General features: G+C 46.0%; 1 protein-coding gene across 1 annotated transcript in view; it reads right to left on the bottom strand.

Moving 5' to 3' along the window:
• Positions 1-22,085, bottom strand: part of GAL3ST2 (galactose-3-O-sulfotransferase 2) — a 31,331-nt gene extending 9,246 nt beyond the window's left edge. The window contains exon 1 of the mRNA XM_054478411.1: positions 21,923-22,085. Within this exon, the coding sequence (XP_054334386.1) occupies positions 21,923-21,951 (29 nt within the window). The 5' untranslated portion in view covers positions 21,952-22,085. The remainder of the gene's footprint in view (positions 1-21,922) is intronic.
• Positions 22,086-24,861: the final 2,776 nt, after the last annotated feature.

Below are 24,861 nucleotides of genomic sequence, written 5' to 3'. Positions count from 1 at the left end.
AAAAAAAAAAACAAAAAACAAAAAACAAAACCACCGACGTCGGAAGATAAAGGAGAATGAGGCTGCCATCTAAGCAAGACACAAAACCAAGAGAGTATGAAGAAAAGAAAGACAAATCTGGCAAACACATAACGTTTCAGGCCAGGCGCGGCGGCTCACGCCCGTAATCCTAACATTTTGGGAGGCGAAAGTGGGAGAATTGCTTGAGCCTAGGAGTTTGAGGCCAGCCTGGGCAATATAGTGAGACCCCATCTCTACGTTCTTGAAACATTGTTGTCAGAATGTTTCAAGGATGGCTGCGCCAGGGCGGCCAGGTGCACTCTGACAGCAAACGGGGCAGCCCTCAGGGCCTCAAGCCCCCCGCAGTCCCCTCACCCTGCATGGGACCTCAAGGCACCCCTGGGGCTGTGGCCACAGCAGTGACCTGGCCATGCAAGGCTCTGGTCAAAGTGCCTGCCCCACCCAGCCACTACGGACCCCACATGGAGCCAGCTCAGGGCCGCCAACAGCCCAGCCCCCCACAGGAACCACCCAGTAACCATCTATCCCGGGCACTCAGCTGCTGGCCAGGGCCACTCTGTTTCCCCTGACCCCAGCCGATGGCCCTGCTCTGTGCCTCCCTATCAGACAAGACCAGAGCTGGCCCTGCTCCCCCCGGCCATCAGGGAGAGAACAGTGGGATGTGGGGACGTGGGTGTACCAGGCTCCACCTATGACAGCAGAATAAACAACTTTGGATGAAACAAATCTGTCTTCTGCAGAAGCCGCTCACCACAGAAATGTGGCAGCGACTCAGTTCCCGTGACTGAGCAGAGCCCTGATATGTGACGACCATCAGCTCCGCGGCCGGCCCAGGGAGGGCTCCCGCCCTGGTCCTCGACGGCTTCCCTGCGACCAGGATGCCCCAAGCCTGCTTTGTACATCTCCTGGCCCAGGTCTGGAGTCAGCCACGTCTCCAAGGAGCTCTGGGTCCCGCTGGTAGGAAGTGGTCTTTAGGGACCACAGTCGGGGTGCTGGGGTGCTCACTGCCCTGAGAAGGTCATATGTCTGGGCCTTCTCCGTAGTCAGAGCTCAGAGCTACACATACGATGATGGAACCCCTCATGAGTCCACACCGGAACCTCCAGCTCCAAGACTGCGTCTTTCAACAGAACCTCTTCGTATGACATCTTGTCTCCTTTCTTCCACACCAAGGGTGTGGGCCTCGAAGACACTGGGGATGGTCGAACTAGGACCTCCCATAATTTCTCACACTTCATCCTCACGGCACACACGGCACCTCAGACTCCAATGCTAGTGCCACCACAGCCACGCTTCTAGGAGATGGGACAGGAGCTTCCAGGCCCTCCCTTCACCTCCACTCTACAATTCTTCAATGCACCCCTCCAGTCCTTACGTCAAAACGGAACCACTTGAAGAGGCTCCCAGCGGCCAAGGCCCAGTAAACACTAGAATTCCCAGGCGCAGAGAGGAGAGCGGGAGGGGCCGCAGAGCAGAGAGGGCCATGCGCCCCACGCGGGATCAGGGTCCCGCTGGAGACACTCACGTCTTCGTGAGAGAGGACATGTTTTCCCAAACCCAAATGAGGCCCCACACTGAGAGCGGAGCTCCTGCTCTGCCGTTGGGCCACTTCTGCGGGCTTCCCAAGACCCTACCCGGGACAGTGGCTGCACGGGGTGGGAAGGGCAGTTTTACGGCCCCGCACAGTTAAAGATTAACCCACTGATAAGGCCCACGCAGGACTTCACCAGCAGGGTCTCTCAGCTGCCACCCTTGGCCATCACTTCATTCCGCCATAGTCAACTCCTTCCTCAAACACCCTGCACCTTTATGGCCCCTCACTCTGCACTTTTATAGCCCCTCTGCACTTTTATGGGACGCACTGGCCATCTGTTTGCGACATTGCTTTCACACTTACAATACCCACCTTGGCCTTGGGGCAACATGAATCTGTCTCTGTTCTTTGCAACTGCCCAATTAAAACAATGACGTTTCCAGAGAAATGCTACAGGTGGGCTCTTCCCTTGCCAAAAGACCTGCTGGTCCCACACCTGCAGGGGTCAGGTAGGGTGGTCAATGTTGGAGCAACCGGGAAGGGGGTGACCTGGGGACCCAGGAGGTGAGCCCAGCCACAGGTGCACTTGACCAACCCAGAGCACCATGGTGCAGTAAATGGGTGATGTATTCCACCAAGCAGAGAGATGGTGTTTCTGTCGTTACACATAGGAGTTACACATTGTTACACACTCTTTAAGGAAAGCCTGTGGCTGCACTACTGTGAATTTACTAAAAACCACCGAATTGTGCACTTTAATTGGGTAAATTCTTTAGTATGTGAATTGCATCTCAATAAGGCTGTTAAAAAAATAAAAAACAATTAAAAATGTTAAAGAGTTCAGCTGCTAAAAAACTTGAAAGCTAATGATTGTGGAGGGAAGATGAAATATTGCCAAAAATTATAAACCATTCGACATTGCTTTCAAGTGCCTTTAGCTTTTAGGGGCTTCCTGAAGTCCCCAAAGACCCTCCCCTCAAGCTAAACCTCCCTTATGGGACTCACAACTGTAGGGACTGCGGCCAGGCCCTGCTGCCCTTTGCTCTGGGGGTTGCCAGAGTAGCTCAGTGGTTCCCAAAGAGCCTCAAACTTCCTGCTGTTGGAGCCTTGGGGCTTGGAGGCCACTGACCTGCTGCCTCATTGGGAGCGCCCAGAAGGTCTGGCTTTCCAGCTCTGGGCAGGTTGCTGGGGCTGATGGTTCTTGATCAGGCAGGGCCATCAGGGGCCACAGTGCACCAGCCCCGGACAAATGGCCCCAGCAAGTCCCTGAGGCTCCCGAAAAGAAAGAGCAGAGAGGCCTGGGAGGCACTGGCCCAGTTCCAGTGGGGACAGAGGGGACAGCTTGAGGCACCAGGCCCAGGCCCCGGCCCTGCAAGCACAACCCGGTGACCTGTGAGTGCCTGCAGGACAGCAGTTCGCAGGGCATTCGGGGAGAATTCTGCAACTTCTCAGTAAGAACCCACAAAATATCTAAAATGAGGGGTAATAAAAGTCTTGGCCAGGTGTGGTGGCTTACACCTCTGATCCCAGCACTTCGGGAGGCTGAGGTGGGAGGATCAGTTGAGTCAAGGAGTTCAAGACCAGCCTAGGTGGTACAGTGAGACCCCCATCTCTACAAAAAATACAAAAATTAGCCAGGTGTGATGGCTCCAGACTGTGGTCCCAGCTACTCGAGAGGCTGATGCAGGAGGATCACCTGAGCCAGGGAGGTTGAGGCTGCAGTGAGCCTTGATCTCACCACCACACTCCAGCCCGGGTCACAGAGCCAGTCTCTGTCTCAAAAAATAAACAAACAACAACAACAAAAACGCCTTAAGACATCCCATCTCCAGCTCAGGGAACTTCTGGTTTTAGAAACCTTGTTGACTATGAGGAAGACTCATGCAAATTCTTATGGCGATTGTTTTTTACACTCCAGGATTAAACACACACACAAACACACACACACAATACACACACACAATACACACACACAACAATACACACTACACATACACAATACACACATACATACATATACACACACATGCATACACAATATGTACATACACATATACACACACATACACAATACGTGCATACACACACATACACATACACAATACGTACACACAAACAATACGTACACACAATACACACATATACACATATACATACATACACACATATACGCACACATATACACATACATACATATACACACACATACATATACACACACAACACACACACATACATATACACGCATATACAATACATACATACAATACACACATACACACGCATACACAATACATACATACACATACACACTATACACACACGTACATGTATACATACATACACACACACATGCATACACAATACATACATACATACACAATACACACACATACATACAGATACATACACATACACACACACACATGGACACACACATTCCCCTGCGGTTCCGTCTGACCAGCTCACTGGACATGGATGAACTTTATGGCAAAATAAACTTTCTAAATTAACTGAGACCTGTCTCAAATTTGGGAGGTTCACAGGTTTCAGTTAATTTAGAGAGTTTATTTTGCCAGGGTTGACGAACACCCGTGACCCAGGCTCAGGAGGTCCTGACCACATGTGCCCAAGGAGGTCAGAGCACAGTTTGGCTTTATACATTGTAGGGAGACATGAGACATCAGTCGGCATATGCAGCATGAACATTGGTTCGGTCTGGAGAGGCGGGACAACTCCAAGCAAAGGCAGGAAGACTCCAAGTGGGGAGGGGACTTCCAGGTCACAGGCAGGTAAGAGACAAATGGTTTCATTCTTTTGAGTTTCTGATGAGCCTCTCCAAAGGAGGCAGTCAGATACGCATTTATCTCAGTGAGCAGAGGGGAGACTTTGAATACAATGGGGGGCAGGTTGGCCTTAAGCAGTTCCCAGCTTGACTCCTCCCTTTAGCTTATAGTGATCTGGGGGCTCAAGATATTTTCCTTCACATTTCCCCCCATTTTCTCTTTAAAATCTTGGAGAAAGCATTTTAGAAGAAAATGAGTCTCTGGTCCCAGGTTTTATCTGATCTCTCATGGCTAGGATGGTTTATTCCTAGATGGGCAGGTCCTAAGTTATTAGGAAAGCTCATTTTTAGCAGGTTGTGAAGTCTCATGTCCTAGGAAGAGAAAATAGGGGGAGGAAGAAAGAAAACAACAACAAACCAAAGAATAATCCTGCACAAATCGATACAGGCCAAAGTCCACACATTGGCAGGCCGTGAAAGTGGCTTATGTATGAAAATAGGTTGCTGTTATTTTCTTTTGAAGTTTAAGTTGTCTGGCTTCAGTTCGCAGGGCTTTAAGAAAGCACAGCTTAGGTTTTAGTGACTCCAAATTAGGAAAAATGAGGGGGGCGGGTAGGTGCAGTGGTTCATGTCTGTAATCCCAGCACTTTGGGAGGCTGAGGCAGGTGGATCACCTGAGTTCAGGTGTTTGAGACCAGCCTGGCCAACATAGTGAAACCCCATCTTTACTAAATAATAATAATAATAACAATACAAAAATTAGCTAGGCATGGTAGCAGGTGCCTGTAATCTCAGCTACTAGGGAGGCTGAGGGAGGAGAATTGCTTGAACCCAGGAGGCGGAGGTTGCAGTCAGCTGAGATCATGCCACTGCACTCCAGCCTGGGCGACAAGAGCAAAACTCCGTCTCAGAAAAAAAAAAGAAAGAAAAGAAAACAGAAAAATGGGGGGTGGGGCAAACAAAGGAAAAAAATTGCAAACATTATTTTGAAGACTTGTAGCCAAGGAAAATTAGAATTTGGTCCAAACTGTAGAAAATAATAAAAATTGAAAACATTAGGCAAGACTGGAATCTAAAAATAGGTGTACCATACTTTTGAAACATAATTTTTCTCTCTCCAGTTTCCCATTTTCACTAAAGACAAATCATGGTAAGACTGGTTTGCTTTATTATACTTGGCCTAATTATTTGTATACAGTGCAGCAAGAATAATTACTTTTTACATAGGCTTTTTAATTGGCTTTGATGGAACATTGCTCCATAGGAGGAATCTCAGATAAGACTTTTTTAAAGCCAAGCCCAGCCACGAATTTGTGCCATCAAATACCTATGTGTTGAGTCATCCTCATCCCTTGAGGTTCCAGGATAAACCTGGGGCTCCTGGACCTGTCAGAAAGTGATATTCTTTTCTTGCCACAGGTCAGGAACCCTGCACAGGGACTCTGTAGACAAAGGTATGAGGCCAGTTTTTCCAAGGGGCTTTCATTGGCTCCATAAGTCAAGTTTGATTCCTTAAATGAAAGCTCACCATCCCAGTCAAAGCCTTAGTACGTTGGAGTAACCAGTTTCTCCAATTGTGTCCTGTTGCAAAATGAAAACAAATTCTTATTGCACTTATACAAATAACTGTACTCCCATAAATTAAAAATACTCACAAATAGTTTCCAAATTCTGGGGAAACCAGGTAGAGAGTGTCGACAAAAAGAGTCAAACTGTAAAATAATTGCAGAGATCTATGCTGAGCCAAAATGAGTGACCATGGCCCATGACACAGCCCTCAGGAGGTCCTGAGAACATGTGCCCAAATTGGTAGGGGTACAGCTTGGTTTAAAATATTTTTAGGGAGACATGAGACATCAATCAAATACATTTAAGAAATACATTGCTTTGATTGAGAAAGGTGGGACAAATCAAAGCAGGGGATTCCAGACTACAGGGAAATTTAAACATTTTCTGGATGACAATTGGTTGAGTTTATCTGAAGACCTGGGATCAATAGTAAGGAATGTTCAGGTTAAGGTAAAGGATTGTGGAGACCAAGTTTTATTGTGCAGAGAGGGAGCTCTCAGATAGCAGACTTCAAAGAGAGAGCAGGTTGTAAAATGTTTCTTATCAGACCTAAAGGGGTGCCTGGCTCTTAGTTGATTATCTCCTGGATCTGGGAAGAAAGGAAAACAAAGGAGAAAGGTGATTCTCTATAGAACGTGGATTTTTCCCACAAGAGACGTTGTAGGGCAATTTCAAGGTATGACAAGGAAATATATTTTGGGGTAAAACATTTTTATTTTCTTCCTTGCTATGCCAGAGTCAGATTGGAAAGTAAATCATGATATACATGGTCAAATAAAAGCCATCTGATGAGAATTTATGGTTTGTAGGATATGACTCCCCAGACCTCTTAGACAGGAATTTGGGCAAGATACAAAATCAGAGCTTAGTCCTTAAGAGAAACAAATATACCCCACATTTTGTTCATAGGAGTATACTGAATTGTAAAAAGCTGTCAACAGCTCAAAAGAAAAGTTTTCTCAGCTCTGAAAAATACAAAAGAAAGAATCAGCAACATTTAAAGCGAAGGTCAAAAAGATTATTTTGTCTTCTATCAGTTCAGTTTACACAGTTAACTCCTATTCTGCTTGATATTCATGAACATTTCTGCTCTCCATGAGAGTCTGGAAAGTTTCTTTCTCTATTCTAATGCCACAATCTCCAAAGTTATCAGAATCCTATATTTAAGAACACCTGTTAGAGTTCTACAGCTGATTACAAAACCACTTTCTAAGGAGGAACAAAACAAGACAACAAATGTCCATGGATGATAAAAAGTTTTAGGGCAACCATAGTCAAAGACACAATTGACAAGGAAATTTGTTTCCTCTGTGGCATACAATAACTTAACATAATAATTATAATTGTTATTGATAAAGCATACTAAGTTATATCAGAATTATAGGAGTTTTCCATAATTTTGGAACACATACCAATAACATATTTATACAAACACAGCCTAAAGAAAACCAAATACCGTTTCATATTTGACAATGCTTCTTGTATAATTTTTATACCAAATAAGCCAAACTATGTCACTGTTGGACTTTAGTAAACCTAATGTCTTAAAGGATTAATTAAGTCAGAAAAAGACATAATTAATAATTGGATTTTGGAAGTTTGTCAAATATCAAAGGTTTAAAATACCTGATATCACAAATTGGATCATTCATTTAACCAAAGTGGTAACTCAAGGATTTCAAAAAAGGCAAAAGCCTTCTTTCTTTGAGAGAGGAGATTTAATGTTCCAAACAATAAGCCCTAATAAAAACAGCAAGAAGTCAATTAAATTTGTTATTTATTTATTTATTTATTTATTTTTGAGACAGAGTTTCACTCTTGTTGCCCAGGCTGCAGTGCAATGGCGTGATCTCAGCTCACTACAACCTGCAGCTCCCACGTTCAAGCAATTCTCCTGCCTCAGCCTCCCAAGTAGCTGGGATTACAGGCGCCTGCCACCACATCCAGCTATTTTTTGTATTGTTAGTAGAGATGGGGTTTTGCCATATTGGCCAGGCTGGTCAAACTCCTGACCTCAGGTGATCCACCTGCCTCAGCCTCCTAAAGTGCCCAGATTACAAGTGTGAGCTACCATGCTTGGCCCCAAGGAGTTGAATAGCTTTAATTTCTGACTCTGTGTTTCAAGAATGCAGTTTATCTTGATTGGCATCATCTACCGGGCCAGAAGATGGGGCTTTAATTACTGTCAGTGTTGAAAATGTAGCAGGACTTGGTGTCCTTTTCACACTCAGGAGTCAAAGTCCTGTAACTCATGTCAGAAGTATTTTAAAAGGACATATAGAGAGATACACGGAAGTAATAACCTTACTTTAAAAAAAAAGTTTAATCCCAGTTTCTTTTTCTAACCAAACCAAAATTTAATAATAATGTGACAACTTAATCGTATAAATTTTTTGGTTTCTTTTATATAAATCCTCTTATTGTGACTTACACAGACCATTCATGACATGCTTGGATTTTCTGGTTTGTCCTGAACTTCCCTCCTTCCTAACCAGTCATTTTACTTTAGGACTAAATTTATCATACAAGATTCTAATATGAAATTATTTCTCTTTAAGCTTTCTTATCAAAAAAACCTCATTATTTGTATAACTTTCTATCTTGCTTCATATATAACTTTTAAATAAGCTTTGAATTAGACCAAAATTATTCACCTTTTTAAAAGGACACCTTTTTTTCAGCAAGAATGTTTTCCTACAATATATTTTTGTTGGAAAATAAATAATGAAATATCTATTTTTTAATATAACTTTAGATTCTAAATTATGACAAGTTTGTCTACAAGTATTTATCCTACATTTCCCTAATTATCTTATTTTACTCATTTACTTAGATTAGTGAAACATTGTGCACACAACACATAAATACATAGACATATTAGGCATGCTGATAGAAGTTCATTTTTTCTTTTTTTTTTTTTTTTTTGAGATGGAGTCTCGCTGTTATCGGCCCGGGCTAGAGTACAGTGGCACAATCTCAGCACACTGCAACCTCTGCCTCCTGGGTTCCAAAAATTCTCCTGCCTCAGCCTCCCGAGTAGCTGAGATTACAGGCGCCCACCACCATGCCCCACTAATTTTTGTATTTTTAGTAGGGACGGGGTCTCACCACATTGGCCAGGCTGGTCTTGAACTCCTAACCTCATGTGATCCACCCTCCTTGGCTTCCCAAAGTGCTGGGATTATAGGCGTGAGCCACCACACCCAGCCAGAAGTACATGTTATAGATCCATAAAGACCATATTTTTTTCCCTATCTTAGACTTTCAAATTCTTGATAATTTGTTTCACAACCATAAGGCAGTTGTCAGCTAAACAGTCTTAAATTTGCATATTAAAGGAAACAACTCAGGTGAAAGTCAAATAGCAAAATTTACATAGTAAGGTACGAAGAGAAAGTCTGATGAGCTAGAGGGAAACTAAAGCAGATTTAATTGCCAATTGGACATAAAATTATATAAGTCTATTATAAAGGCCTTCAACTATACACACACACAGACATATACATCACACATACACACACACAAAGATTCTATAGCTTTTACTTCAGTACTTTAGCCATGAGATAAATATAAGTTCACTGGCTTGCAAAAAAAGACCTGCTAGATCGAAACAGTGGTTTTTATCTCACTAGAAAGGTGACAGCAGATTTAAAGCAGGCAGAAAAGAAAATGGGGGAAAAGGGGATGTAAGAACTCTATTGGTTTGGGGTGGACGTTAGGGCTCTTTTTTCCTTAATGTAAATGTGCACAAAGACTGTATTACTGCCCTTTTACTCTGGCAAGTAGATGTGCCTTAAAACCTACAGAGTGCTCAAAAGGGGATCATTCTCTGTGTTTTCTCCTCATTCTTGGATTATTTGTCTCCCACTTTTTTTTTCTTAAAAGGAGTAACTGAGCTGTGGCCTAGGTTTTTGTGTGGTGGATTGATGTGTGCTGCTTGTGGGCAGGACTCCATAGTGTGTCACCACTGAGTCATTTCTGCCCTCTTATGAGTCTCAGTTTCTCTCTCCAGAGGTCTGTGACCTCAGAGAGGGCTCAAAACACTGGGTGATCAGCCTTTACATGCGTTTCCTGGATGAACTATTTTTAAATTAACTTTTGGGGGGATTTCCCTGAAGGGCTGCTGCATGTCGCAGGGAGGTCAACCCCCTAGATACTCCCACGAGGCCCCCCAGTCACCCAGGGGCACCTTTGGCTGGGAGAATCAGATACCCTTTCTCTTTGGAGCTGAAAAACTCAGTCTCTCATTTACCTATGAAAACAACAGTTCAGTTCCTCACGCAAATGCACACAGACAAACCAAACTGAGATTAATGTTGGGAGAAAAGCAATAAAGAAGACCCTTTAGAATGCATCTCCAAACTAGAATTAGGATCCTTAAACAACAACCTCCTAGGAGAGAAAAGAAAAAAAAAATACAGCCAATACCACTTCCTGTAAACTATATTCAGCTACCCATAACTTTGTAGCTCTCATCTGCCATTATACACACTGAGGTCAAATCCTCTCACAGTGCAAGGTCATCTATGGTACCCCCCAAAGCCAAAGAGGTCAGGTCATGCAATACAGGAAAACAGAGCTTTAGACCTAAGAGGAACCTGCCCATGACTCTTGAAACTCCACAATGAAGACAGAACACCCCAAAAGCGGTGAGTGGTGCCCTTGTTCTGAATTATTTAAAGGGGTTCAAGTCATTAGAAGCCTTCTCTAGAGTCCTTGGTACTGCAGATGGCAAAGGGGGAAGGAGGTATAGGGTGGAAGAAAAGTAAATGAAGGAACAATTTTTTTTTAAGACAGAAAGCAAACACATGGTTTTATGTTTGATCTTTTTTCCCCCTTTGCAGCTGCAAGGAATTTTAGCCAAATTAGAGAGGGCTTGTTACCCACAATTTGGAATTCTCACTCGGATTTGACCAAGTCAGGCTGAGTTGGTCAAATACAATTAGAGAAAGACAAGAACAAACAACAACAACAAAATCCCCAACAACATATCACTGAGCACTCTGACGGAAAGGAGAAATTAAGACCAGCTGGTTGTCACGTTAGCCAAAACAGAACCCCAGTTCAGTTACTTACCTAGGGAAGGGTCTCAGGCTGAAAACAGCTCTCTACCATCCTAGCGCAGGAAAAGAAACTCATCTTCTCTGTTGGAAGTGAGCTCAAACTCCATAAAGGAGTTACCTGCCTTCCATCGTCATGGAAGCAGGAGAACGTGCCCTCCTTGTTGGAAGCAAGTAAAACTCCAAAAAAAAAAAAAAAGGAGGAGGAGTTGTACAGCAAAATAAACTTTATATCTTGACCAATTTGGGGAGATGAGGGAGTCTCTGGAGGGGGTGCTCCCGGACATCAGCAAATTATCCTATTGATTTGAGCCATAAAGTTAGTTCATGCCAATACCAAGCACCAATAGATTTGTCAAAGGTCAGAATCCCTCTGCTGTTACCAAAATGTGAACCTAAAAATTTGAGACACGTCTCAGTTAATTTAGAAAGTTTATTGCGCCAAGGTTGACGACGCACATTTGTTTGCCAGCCTCAGGAAGTCCTGACCACATGTGCCCAAGGTAGTCAGAGCACAGCTTGGCTTTTTTTTTTTTTTATACATTGTAGGGCGACATGAGACATCAATCAACATATGCAAGATGAACATTGGTTTGGTCTGGGAAGGTGTGACAATTAGAAGCAAAATGGGACAACTTGAAGCGGGGAAGAGCTTCCAGGTCATAGGCAGATAAGAGACAAACAGTTGCATTCTTTTGAGTTTCTGATGAGCCTCTCCAAAGGATGCAATCAGATATGCATTTGTCTCAGTGAGCAGAGGGGAGACTTTGAAGAGAATGGGAGACAGGTTGGCCCTAAGCAGTTCCCAGTTTGACATTTTGCTTTAGCTTAGTGATTTCAGGGGCCCAAGATATTTTCCTTTTGTAGACCTAGCTCAAATTTTCAGGGTTTGCCTTTCAGTAACCACGGAGGGATTCTGGGTGGAGATGCCCCTGACCTTTGGCAAACCTCCTATCGGAGCTTGGTACTGACATGAGCTAACTTTATGGCTCAAACCAATAGGACAATTTGCTGAGGTCTGGGAGCACCCCCTCCAAAAAATCCCTGATCTCCCAAAATTTGGTCAAGATCTAAAGTTTATTTTGCTGTACAACTTCCTATTTTTTTGGAGTTTTACTTGCTTCCAACAAGGAGGGCCAGTTCTCCTGCTTCCATGACGATGGAAGGCAGGTAACTCCTTTATGGAGTTTGAGCTTGTTTCCAAAAGGGAAGATGAGATTTTTCTTTTTTTCCTGCTTCTAAGATGGTAGAGAGTATCAGCCTGAGACCCATCCCTAGGTAAGTAGCCGAATTGGGGTTCTGTCTTGGCTAGAGTTATCAACCAGCTGGTCTTAATTTCTCCTTACCATTAGAGCACTCAGTAATCATATAAGTTGTGTGACTGTTTGTTTTACTGAACTGTTTGTTGTTGTTGTTGTTTGTCTCTGTTTTTGTTGTTTTTTTCAGTCTTTTTCCCATTGGGTTTGACCAACTCTATCTGACTTTATCAAATCTGAAGAAAAGTTCCAAATTATTGGGAACAAGACCTCTCAAATGGTTAAGTTCCCCGCCCCCGCCACACACACACACAAAAGGTGTGTGGTGGGGGAGAAAGATGCCAGCCAAAAAAAAAAAAGAGGAAATATTTTTTATTTTGACCACTAAAGGGACTTTATTTACATAACAAGACCCCTTTTTGCTAGCCAGACCAAATTGAAAGAGCAATGTCTGTATTTCTGAAACAGCAGCAATTTGTCCCAGGTGAAATACGGTAATGAGATTTAAGAACATTTTTTAAAAGGAGCTTAACTGTTAAAGTCAGCTTAATTAAAAGCTAACATCCAAGGGGTGTGTGTGTGTGTGTGTGTGTGTGTGTGTGTATTTAAAAGGCCTTCTTCATGTTCTTCATGTTTTTGGGTTTTTTGTCTCTCCTAGGACCTTGTCCTTTTTTTGAGCAAAAGTTTTTTGTTTTTTCTCAGTTGACCGAGTTCTGTTTTTCTTTATTTACTTCTGCCGTCTCTCCTTTCTCTTGCACCCTCTGCTGCACGAGAGACCTAAAATAGTTTATAAGAGACTGGGGTTCCTTAAAGAAAACCAAGAAGGTGCCAGACTCCCTTTGGGTTCCCATGGAACCCCAAATGTGTAAACAGACAAGTTCGTCTCAGCTTTTTTTTTTTTTTGAGACGGAGTTTCATTCTTGTTGCCCAGGCTGGAGTGCAATGGTGCAATCTCAGCTCAATAAACCTCTGCCTCTCAGGTTCAAGCGAGTCTCCTGCTTCTGCCTCCTGAGTAGCTGGGATTACAGGTGCCCACCACCACACCTGGCTAATTTTTTGTAGTTTTAGTAGAGACAAGGTTTCATCATGTTGGCCAGGCTGGTCTCAAACTCCTGACCTCAGGTGATCCACCTGCCTCGGCCTCCCATAGTGCTGGGATTACAGGCGTGAGCCACCACACCCGGGCTGTCTTAGCTTTTAAATTGCTTGCTTTTGTATTGTGTTACCTGATTTATTGACTAAAATAGTTATTTGAAACAGAGGCTACTCTTGGGTTTTTACAGAAGAGTGTAGTTTAGACACTTAGAAATGTCTTTGTTTAAAAAAAAAATTAAGTGCACTGTAAAAGCATCACATGATCTAGCCTCATAAGGAAACCCAGGATTCAGTGTGGGCTCAGCCCAGAGCTCAAAGGTCTGGTTACAATATAGGTAGTCCCTGTCTAAATAAAATTGGTCTCCTTATATAATCCAATGGAAGATTTTTATAATTTTATGTTTGATTTGGCATCCATCTTTAACTTCCCTCTAGCACACCAGACTTGTTCTCTCCATATCATATGTTGTAAATTTTGCTATTTGATTTTCACCAGAGTTGTTTCTTTTAATATGCAAATTTAAGACTAGCTAACAACTGCCTAGGGTTCTGAAACAGGTTATTAAGAATCTGAAAGTCTGAGATAAAGAAAGAAAAAGTCTTTATAAATCAGTAAGATGTACTTCTATCAGCATGCCTAATATGTCTATGTATTTATGTGTTGTGCACACAATGTTTCACTAGTAAAAATATATAAAAGAGCTCAATTAATTGGCTTAAAAAATAAAAGTACTTAGATACTAAAGAAAAAAGACTAGTCAAATGCCTTTCAAGTTCACACCACTTAAGTCAAATCTTTAATGTGCTGGATTTTAAATCATTGGTAAAATAATACTAGAAATGTCTTAAGAATTTGCCAGCATCCATTTTTGTTTGTATTTATTAATCAAGCAATTTCATACTTATCTCTGCCAAATAATATAAGGTGTCAAAATTTGGCATAGGGGTTGCAAAACTATAAAGGCAGCCCAAAACAGAATGGTCTTTATTTGTGTAATCTTTAATAAAGAAGACTTTAGGCCGGGCGTGGTGGCTCACGCCTGTAATCCCAGCACTTTGGGAGGCCGAGGCGGGTGGATCACGAGGTCAGGAGATCAAGACCATCCTGGCTAACACGGTGAAACCCCGTTTCTAATAAAAACACAAAAAATTAACCAGGCGTGGTCACGAGTGCCTGTAGTCCCAGCTACTTGGGAGGCTGAGGCTAGAGAATGGCATGAACCCAGGAGACGGAGGTTGCAGTGAGCTGAGATCGCACCACTGCACTCCAGCCTGGGCAACAGAGTGAGACTCCATCTCAAAAAAAAAAAAAAGAAGACATTAATATTTGTTTAATGATCCATAGCTATAGCTTGAATTTAGTAAGATTACCATAAGTTCTAATCCTGTGGCTTTAGACAGTCTAGTCCACAGGCAGTAAGGAGGTTTGTTTTGGGAAAAGGCTCTTACCATTTTTGTTTCAAAGCTAAACTATAAACTAAGTTCGTTCCTCCCAAAGTTAGCTCAGCCTCCAACCAGGAATGAACAAGGACAGCCTGGAGGTTAGAAGCAACATGGAGTCAGTTAGGGCAGATGTTTTTTACTGTCTCAGTTATAATTTTGCAAGAGCAGTTTCATAACTTTAAATGATGAATATCACAGTTTTCATAAATAAGTAAATGATTAAAATAAAATAATTAGGTAAATGTATTAGGATAAATACTTGCAGACAAACGTCAGAATTTAGAATCTAAAGTTATATTAAATTAGATAATAGATATTTCATATTTGGGTATTTTCCAATAAAAATATATTGTAGGAAAACATTCTTGCTAAAAAAAAGGTATCCTTTTAAAAAGGTGAATAATTTTTGTCTAATTCAAAGCTTATTTAAAGTTTATGTATGAAACAAGATAGAAAGTTATAAAAATACAGAGGATTTTTTAGTAAGAAAGCTTAAAGAAAAATAATTTCATATTAGAAAGAATCTTGTATGGTAAATTTAGTCCTAGAGTAAAATGACTGGTTGTTTAAGATGGAGGGAAGTTCAGGACAAACGAGAAAATCCAAACATGTAATGAATGGTCTATGTAAGTCACAATAAGAGGATTTATATTTTAAAAAAAAAACTTTTATATGATCAAGTTGTCATATTATTATTAAGTTTTGGTTTCCTTAGAAAAAAATTGAGATTAAACTTTTTTTGTGTGGGTTTTTTTTTTGGAGACGGAGTCTCACTCTTGTTGCCCAGGCTGGAGTACAGTGGCACAATCTTGGCTCACTGCAACCTCCGCCTCCTGGGTTCAAGCGATTCTTCTGCCTCAGCCTCCAAGTAACTAGGACTACAGGCACCCACCACCATACCCAGCTAATTTGTTATATTTTTAGTAGAGACAGGGTTTCACCATGTTGATCAAGCTGGCCTTGAACTCCTGAACTCAGGTGATCCACCCACCTCAGCCTCCAAAAATGCTGGGATTACAGGTGTGAGCCACCATACCCAGCCTTAAACATTTTTTAATTAAGGTTATTCCATCCACGTATCTCTCTGTATGCACTTTTAAAGTACTTCTGACACTGAATTACAGGACTTTGACTCCTGGGTGTAAAAAGGACACCAAGTCCTGCTATATTTTAAACACTGACGGCAATTAAAGCCCCAGTAGAAGATGTCAATCAAAATAAACTGCATTCTTGAAACACAGAGTCAGAAATTAAAGGTATTCAACTCCTTGGGGACAGGCATGGTGGTACACGCCTGTAATCCCAGCACTTTGGGAGGCCGAGACACGTGGATCACCTGAGGTTAGAAGTTCAAGACCAGCCTGGCCAACATGGCGAAACTCCATCACTACTAAAAATACAAAAATTAGCCAGGCATGGTGGTGGGTGCCTGTAATCCCAGCTACTCTGGAGGCTGATGCAGGAGAATAGCTTGAACCCAGGAGGTGGAGGTTTCAGTGAGCTGAGATTGCACCACTGCACTCCAGACTGGGCAACAGAGCAAGACTCCATCTCAAAAATAATAAATAAAAATAAAATAAAATAAATAAAGCTATCTAACTCCACAAGGCCCAGGGACAATCACAGAAGAGGTAGGCTTGTGAGATTATAAGGGCTGATTTTGAGAGAGAAGTTGTTTCTCTATAAATTAAGCATTCATGTCAAAGACACATTGATGCAAGACCAGCATATGGGCCTGTGCCATATTAACAAGGTTTTCTTGAAGCATTAACCAACTCCTAAATAAAAGTTATAAAGGCTTATGGAAGTTGTATCTTATGATCAAGATTAAAATGTTACAGATCATTTATAAAATTTTGAAAGGCAAATTAAATTGGCTTCATGCTGTTTTTATTAGGCCTTATTGTTTGGAACACTAAGTCGCCTCTCTCAAAGAATGAAGGCTTTTGCCTTTTTTGAAATCCTTGAGTTATCACCTTGGTTAAATGAATGATCCTGGTTTGTGATATGAAGTGTTTTAAACCTTTGATACTTGACAAACTTTCCAAAATCAAATTATAAATTATGTCTTTTTCTGACCTAATTAATCCTTTAAGACATTAGTTTGCTAAAGTCCAAAAATGACATAGTTTGGCTTATTTGGCATAAAAGTTATAAAGGAAGCATTGTCAAGTATGAAATGGTATTTGGTTTTCTTTAGGCTGTATTTGTATAAATATGTTATTGGTATGTGTACCAAAATTATGGGAAACTCCTATAATTCTGATATAATTTAATGTATGTTATCAATAATATTTATAATTCTTATGTTAAATTATACTGTGCCACAAAGGTAACAAATTTCCTTGTCAACTGTGTCTTTGACTATGGCTGTCCTAAAACTTTTTATCATCCACGGACAATTGTTGTCTTGTTTTCGTCCTCTTTACGGTGGTTTTATAATCAGCTATAGAACTCTAACAGGTGTTTGAAATACAGGGTTCTGATAACGTTGGAGACTGTGTCATCAGAATAGAGGAAAAACTTTCAGGACTCTCATGGAGAGCTGAAATGTTCATGAATATCAAGCAGAAGAGGAGTTAACTGTGTAAACTGAACTGACAGAAGACTAAAGTAATCTTTTTAACGTTTTTCTTAAAACGTTGCTGATCCTTTGTTTTGTTTTTTAGAGTTAAGAAAACTTTTAAGTTATTACAGCTTTTAAGAATTGAGTAAAGTATACTCCTATGAACAAAATTTCAAGCATATTTGTTTCTCTCTACCTGATTTATCCAGAATTTGGAAATTATCTGTGAGCATTCTTAATTTATGACAATACAGTTATTTGCATAAGTGCAATAAGAATCTGTTTTCATTTGTAACATGACACAATTGGAGAAACTGGTTATTTTACCAAGACTGACTGGAATGGTGAGCTTTCCTTTAAGGAATCAAACCTGACTTATGGACCCAATGAAAGCCCCTTGGAAAAACTGGCCTCATACCTTTGTCTACAGAGTCCCCGAGCAGGGTTCCTGAACTGTGGCAAGTAAAGAATATCACTTTCTGACAGGTCCAGGAGCCCCAAGTTTATCTTGGATCCTCAAGAGGAGAGGATCACCCAACTCACAGATATTTAATGGCACAAATTCGTGATTGGGCTCAGCTTTAAAAAAGTCTTATTTGAGATTCCTTCTCTGGAACAAGTCCCAGAGCCAATTTAAATACCTATATAGGCTGGGCGTGGTGGCTCACACCTGTAATCCCAGTACTTTAGGAGGCTAAGGTAGGCAGATGACTTGAGGTCAGGAATTTGAGACCGGCCTGGCCAACATAGCAAAACCTCATCTCTACTAAAAATACCAAACAATAAAATTAGCTAAGCATGGTAGCATGCACCTGTAGTCCCAGCTACTTGGGAGGCTGAGGAGGTTGCACTGAGCCGAGACAGCACCACTGCATGCCAGCCTGGGTGACAGAGCAAGACTCTATCTCCAAAAAAAAAAAACAGCCTACGTAAAAAATAATTATTCTTGCTGCACTGCATACAAATAATTAGGCCAAGCATAATAAAGCAAACCAGTCCTACCATGATTTGTCTTTAGTAAAAATGGGAAACTGGAGAGAGAAAAGATTATGTTTCTTTTTTGTTGTCGTTTTGTTTTTTTGAGACAGAGTCTCGCTCTGTCACCCAGGCTGGAGTCCAGTGGTGCAATCTCAGCTCACTGCATCCTCCACCTCCCAGGTTCAAGCAGTTCTCCTGCTCAGCCTCCCGAGTAGCTGGAATTACAAGCATCCACCACCATGCCCAGCTAATTTTTGTATTTTTAGTAGAGATGGGGTTTCACCATGTTGGCCAGGCTAGTCTCAAACTCCTGACTTCATGATCCATCCACCTCGGCCTCCCAAAGTGCTGGGATTACAGATGTGAGCCACCACACCCAGCCAAAAAATTATGTTTCAAAAACTATTGTACACTTGTTGTTAGATTCTAGTCTTGCCTCATGTTTTTCAATTTTTACTATTTTCTGCAGTTTGGACCGAATCCTAATTTTTCTTGGCTACAAGTCTTCAAAATAATGTTTGCAATTTTTTTCTTTTTTTCCCATTTTTCCTAATTTGGAATAAGCTAGACAACTTAAACTTCAGAAGAAAATAACAGCAATCTATTTACATACTTAAGCCACTTTTTTTTTTTTTTTTTTTTTGAGACGGGATTTTGCTCTTGTTGCCCAGGCTGGAGTGCAATGGCACGATCTTGGCTCACTGCAACCTCCACTTCCCAGGTTCAAGCGATTCTCCTGCCTCAGCCTCCTGAGTAAAAGGGATTACAGGCATGCACCACCATGCCTGGCTAATTTTGTATTTTTTAGTAGAGACAGGGTTTCTCCATGTTGGTCAGGCTGGTCTCAAACTCCTGATCTCAGGTGATCCGCCTGCCTCAGCCTCACAAAGTGCTGGGATTACAGGTGTGAGCCACCTGCGCCCAGCCACATAAGCCACTTTCATGCTTGCCTACTGATGTTTGGACTTCAGAGTAGTGTGGCCTGTATCGATTTTCCAGGATTGCTCTTTTCTTTGTTGTTGTTTTTCTCCCTTCCTTCTCCTATTTTGTCTTCCTAGGACTTGACACTTCACAACCTGCTAAAAAATGAACTTCCTAGGGCCGGGCACAGGGGCTCACGCCTGTAATCCCAGCACTTTGGGAGGCCAAGGCGGGCGGATCACGAGGTCAGGAGATGGAGAGCATCCTGGCTAACATGGTGAAACCCCATCTCTACTAAAAATACAAAAAATTAGCTGGGTGTGGTGGCAGGTGCCTGTAGTCCCAGCTACTCGGGAGGCTGAGGCAGGAGAATGGCGTGAACCCGGGAGGCGGAGCTTGCAGTGAGCCGAGATGGCGCCACTGCACTCCAGCCTGGGCAACAGAGCGAGACTCCGTCTCAAAAAAAAAAAAAAAAAAATTGAGCTTTCCTAGTAACTCAGGACCTGCCCGTCTAGAATCCTAGCCGTGAGAGATCAGACAAAACCTGGGACCAGAGACTCATTTTCTTCTAAAATACTTTCTCTAAAAGATTTTCAAAAAGAAATGGGGGGAAATGTGGAAGGAAAATAAATCTAGGGGCCCCCAGATCACTAAGCTAAAAGGAAAAGCCAAAGTGGGAACTGCTCAGGGCAAACCTGCCACCCATTTTATTCAAAGTCTCCCCTCTGCTCACTGAGATAAATGCGTATCTGACTGCCTCCTTTGGAGAGGCTCATCAGAAACTCCAAACAATGCAACCATTTGTCTCTTACCTGCCTATGACCCGGAAGTCCCCTCCCCACTTGGAGTCTTCCTGCCTTTGCTTGGAGTTGTCCCGCCTCTCCAGACCGAACCAATGTTCATGCCGCATATGCCGACTGATGTCTCACGTCTCCCTACAATGTATAAAGCCAAACTGTGCTCTGACCTCCTTGGGCACATGTGGTCAGGACCTCCTGAGGCTGGGTCACGGGTGCGCGTCCTCAACCTTGGCAAAACAGGCTTTCTAAATTAACCAAGACCTGTCTCAAATTTTGGGGGTTCACACCAGCATGGTGACCCCCATGGGCTCTGTACCACATCTTCTCTGATCATGAGTCCCCTCCCCGCCAAAGATACCTGGCCACACCCCAGGGAGGCAACACCCGCAAGTGCCATAGCTCAGAGTTTTGTGCCTGAATCATCACCAGCAAAAAAAAAGATCAGCAACCATCCAAGTGAGCACTTTGCCCGGCGGCCTGGATTTCCCATGGCCGGTGGTCAAGACTAGGCCTCACTAGCGCAGGCAGTCTCTCCTCTGTTCTGGGCGGCTCCTTGAACCACCCAGGTGGGTGCCGGCGGCACCACACACTACCGTCCCCTTTGTCCCCAGGGCTGTTGATTTGTTCCATCCACAGGCCAAGCAAGCTGGGACAAGCGAGGTGAGCCTCCCACACTTGCCCATTCCCAGGAAAATAAATGCGAGGCTCAGGACGGCTGCTGTCCAGGGCTGTGGGGAAGTGACTCGGGGCTTCCCTCCTGTGGGCCGTGCTCAGTGAAGCCAAAGCTCCCTGGCCTTAGTGTGGGACATGCAGCCTACAAGGGCTGCTGCAGTGAGCCCATCCTGCCAGGCAGTGAGACCAGCAGCTGAGAAGCCTGTGCCCTGGGCTCCCCCAGGGCCTTCGGCTGCAACGCCTCCCATGTTTCACCCACAGAGTCTCAGCTGGGGTCAGGCACACCCGCCCTGGCCGACCTCAGGGGGCCCCAGGGCACCAGAGGGGCCACCAGCTAATCAAGTGAGCCTGATTCCCCAGCCCCTGGGCCTCTTCTTCAAAATATGGTCACAATGTCCACAGGAGGGGGCACCTAGGATGGTCCAGGCCAGGCAGCCGGCCCCACACCTCTCAGCCCTGTGACGGGGTGTCCTCGGCCAGTGTCCCAGCAGCTGGTTAAGACTTAAAGGAAGGTGGCTGAATTCATGGCAGCACACGCCACGGGGAGGCAGGGACCTGCCAGTGCAGGGACGACTTCAAACTGCCCTGGAATCACCCCAAACAGGATGGCAAGCAGGAGAAGGAAAACGCAAGGCATTCTTAGCCACACCCACCACCCCTCCAAACCTAACTGGGAAGAAATCCACCTCCCCTCTGTTTACAGAAGGGAGACAGCACAGCAGAGCCCAGCCTCCCCCTCACCACCCAGAGCCCCAGGAGCATCCTAAAGCACACGCACAACCAAGGCTCCAGCAAGCGCCTGGCAACTCCCACCCAACACGGCCCAGCCACGGGCCTGAGCCGCAGACCGTGGCCGGGAGGTCCCAAGCCCGGCAGGTGACCGCGGCCGGGAGGTCCCAAGCCCGGCAGGTCTCGCCCTCCCCGGCCGTCACGCGGACCTCAAGCGTCTCCACGCCACAGTGTTGGGGGGCAGCTTTCTCACTGGGCCCCACATCCCAGAACCCCCAAATACCCAGAAGCAGCCCTAGGCCTGGGCAGGAGGGGCCCCCTACTTCCGAAAAGAGGCCAAGGCAGGTGAATTCAGGGAAGCCTGAGTAGGAACAGCCTCCAAATCCAAGTCACTTCCTTCGAAAGACAAACACAAAACCCACTCCTGTCAGTCTCTCAGAATAGCCACAGATGAAGGCTTTGTCCACCTGGGGGGTCCAGTTGCCCCCCTTACCTTTGCAAGCCGCCCAGCATGGACATCATCTTGGCCTCCGGCCTCCAGCGAGGGGACAGTCGAGGCTTAAGCTCCCCCGAAGTCCCACCGCCTCGGCCCCTGCAGGCTCTGGGCTCCCCGGGGCACAGGCACAGGCAGGGTGCGGCTGTGGGGCAGGTGAACTGGAATCCCCAGAAGCTCACCTGCCTCCTGGGACGGGAGCCACGCCCTCTCCCCGCACCTCCATCGGAGGGCTTGGTTTTAACTGTTCTGTTCTCGGGAAGTACTGGCTGAGGGAGTCTGGGGAGCCCTCGATGGGCCCCTGTGTTCCCCAGGCCCTGGGAGGACCTGCCTGGGGCCTCCCCCTGCTCCCCTGCCCCACCCTCAGTGTCCGTCCCCCCAGGGGGCTTGGAGGGAGCTGTCCCCACAAGGGATGGGCTTGGTGAGCTCCAACAGCACAGCAAGGGCTTCTGGACTCAGAACTCAGGACCTGACGCAGACAGAGGGCAGAGTGCCCTGTGGCCATTGCGAGGAAGAGTGAGGAAAGCTCAGCCCAATTCCCAGCTTCCTCCCCCTCCTCCCCATCCTCATCCTCTTCTTCCTCCCCCTCCTCCTCCTCCTGAGCCTGCTTCACACCAAAAGAAAATCAGACTTTTTTAAATCTTGGGCTGGACAATAAGTTTGAAACAGGACACAGAGGTGGAAAATAAATATAAATATTTGGTTAGATTTTACTGCATGAAAGTTCATTTCTCTTTTCAGGAAATAGATATTAATTCCCAGACAAGCAGCCAGAAAAATGCTGCAACCCTGTGACCAGGCGCTACAGCAAATCCACAGGAAAACGCAAATGCTCCTCAGAGCTACGGGCCACAGGCCACGAGTCACCACCACCCTCGCGGCATCCCACCAGCCCTGGTGCCCACCATGCCCTCCGACGCCAAGCTCTCCACACGGCTGGCCACCTTCCCACAACCCCTCCCTGTCGGTGCCAACTGAGCCTGGATTCTGGGATTGGCCCCAGCCCAAGGCAGCCTCCCTGTCCCAGCCAGTGCCTGGCTCGGATGGGTGCAGGCCCCGTAGCCATGGAGGCAGAAACCAGGGTTGGCTGAGGGGCTCAGAGGAGGGGCCGAGCAGACATGGACTCCCTGGCATCAGAGACCCTGGGCTGGGAGGCTGCTGACGAGAGGCCCAGAGACCCCCGGCCTCCCTTCCCCATTGACCTCCACCTGCAGCCCAGGGGCCTGGTGTCTCTGCCCCCGCCTATGCATCACGCTCCCAGCTGCTCTGTAGACCTCCAGAGCCCGAGTCTGTGGGAGGGGCCAGCAGAGCAGCTCCCGGTGCTAACGGCAGGCGGGAGGGACGCCGGGGCCTTGCTGGCATGGCTGGGCAGCTCTCCACCGGCGTGCCCTGCATCCTCCACATTCCACTATCCAGAGACATCCGTGTGGGTGTTCGCTCCACCATTAAGGAGCCTCCCTGCTGCTTCCTCCACCCTAACCCTGCCCAGGGCACCACAGGCTCAGCCTAAGAACAAAGAAGATGGCACCTCACGGGTCCTTACCCCAGAATCACCTTGGCCGAGCCACGTGTTACAAATGGTGGGGCCGGTGGAGAGCAACCTGCCAGGGACACACGCCTGAGGGTCACAGCCTGAGGGTCACAGCCTGAGGGTCACGGCCAGGCACCTCCCTACACACGCCTGAGGGTCACGACCAGACGCCTCCCTCCCAGGTCAAAGTCCCCAGCTCTCCAGATCCCAAGTGACTTATGGGGCCTGAGCAAGAAGTGTGGGCCCGGGCAGGGGGTCCTCAGCCACCAGCCACCTTCACCCCCTGCTGGGGCAGACAAGGGCAGTGCGGTGTGGCGTGGAGCAGTGGCCCCAGCCCCAGGCTGGGAAAGGGATAGAGGCCCGGCGGCCAGAGGGAGGAGGCTGCCTGTTGCCAGTGGGGTCCTGCTGGGAGCCCCAGGGAGTCAGGGTGTCTGCCCGTCCCCAGCTCCCCGCTAAGAATCAGCCACTCTGGCAGCCTGCCTGGTCCACGGTGACTCAGGAACACCAATCAAATGCACATGTTGTTTGTCAGAGCAGATGCCTAAGCCCCCATGGCAGAGCCCTAACCCCTGGGGTGGGGGCAGGGCTGGCTGGAGGCCCCTCAGCTACTTCGTGTAAGGGACAGGTCCACATGCCCAGGAACCCGCCTCCATCGGCATCGACATCGCCATGCCCATGTGCTCCAGTGTGGCCTGGTCCCACCAGGAGGGCCGCACCCACCAGACCCAAGGCTGGCGGGGAGCAGCCAGGGAGCAGCCGGGGAGCAGCCAGGGTGCAGCCGGGGAGCAGCCGGGGTGCAGCCGGGGAGCAGCCGGGGAGCAGCCGGGGTGCAGCCCGGGAGCAGCCGGGGAACAGCCGGGAGCAGCCAGGGTGCATGCACATTACCCTCTTCAGCCAACACTGCAGGCGGGCGGGCAAACCCAGGGCCACCTTGGGGCAGGGGCAGGGGTGGCCTAACTCAGAACAGAGCAGACAAAGGATGGAGTCAGCTTCTGGGTCTCAGATCCCAGGTCCGGGGCTGCAAGAAGGAAGTCTCCTGCCCCAGGCAGGCAGTGGTCGACTGTGGGCTGGGGGCTGGCAGGAGGGGGGGCCCCTACAGAACTCCCGGCCAGTCCTTCACCAGTCCAGGGCCACCCATCCACCCACGTCCACAGAGGGCTGAGGCCACAGCCCCCAGCCCTGTGCTTTGAAGTGGGCCCTGCTCCATAGTCTCTGCTTTCCAGAGTCAAGGGGCAAACCCTCACCACCAGGAAGAACAGGTTTCACCCCTTCCACTGGTGACACTGAACATCTCTGGCCGCTGTGCACCCCATTCCCTCCCTGTCCCCAGGGCCCCGGGGCCATGGAACCCAGAAGGTGGCTCCAGATGCCACACGTTCTGCCAGAAACAAAGGGAGCATCACCTCGC

The sequence above is a fragment of the Pongo pygmaeus genome, chromosome 11, assembly GCF_028885625.2.
Source record: "Pongo pygmaeus isolate AG05252 chromosome 11, NHGRI_mPonPyg2-v2.0_pri, whole genome shotgun sequence".
Lineage (NCBI taxonomy): Eukaryota > Metazoa > Chordata > Mammalia > Primates > Hominidae > Pongo > Pongo pygmaeus.
This window is presented reverse-complemented; position numbering and strand designations above follow the sequence as displayed.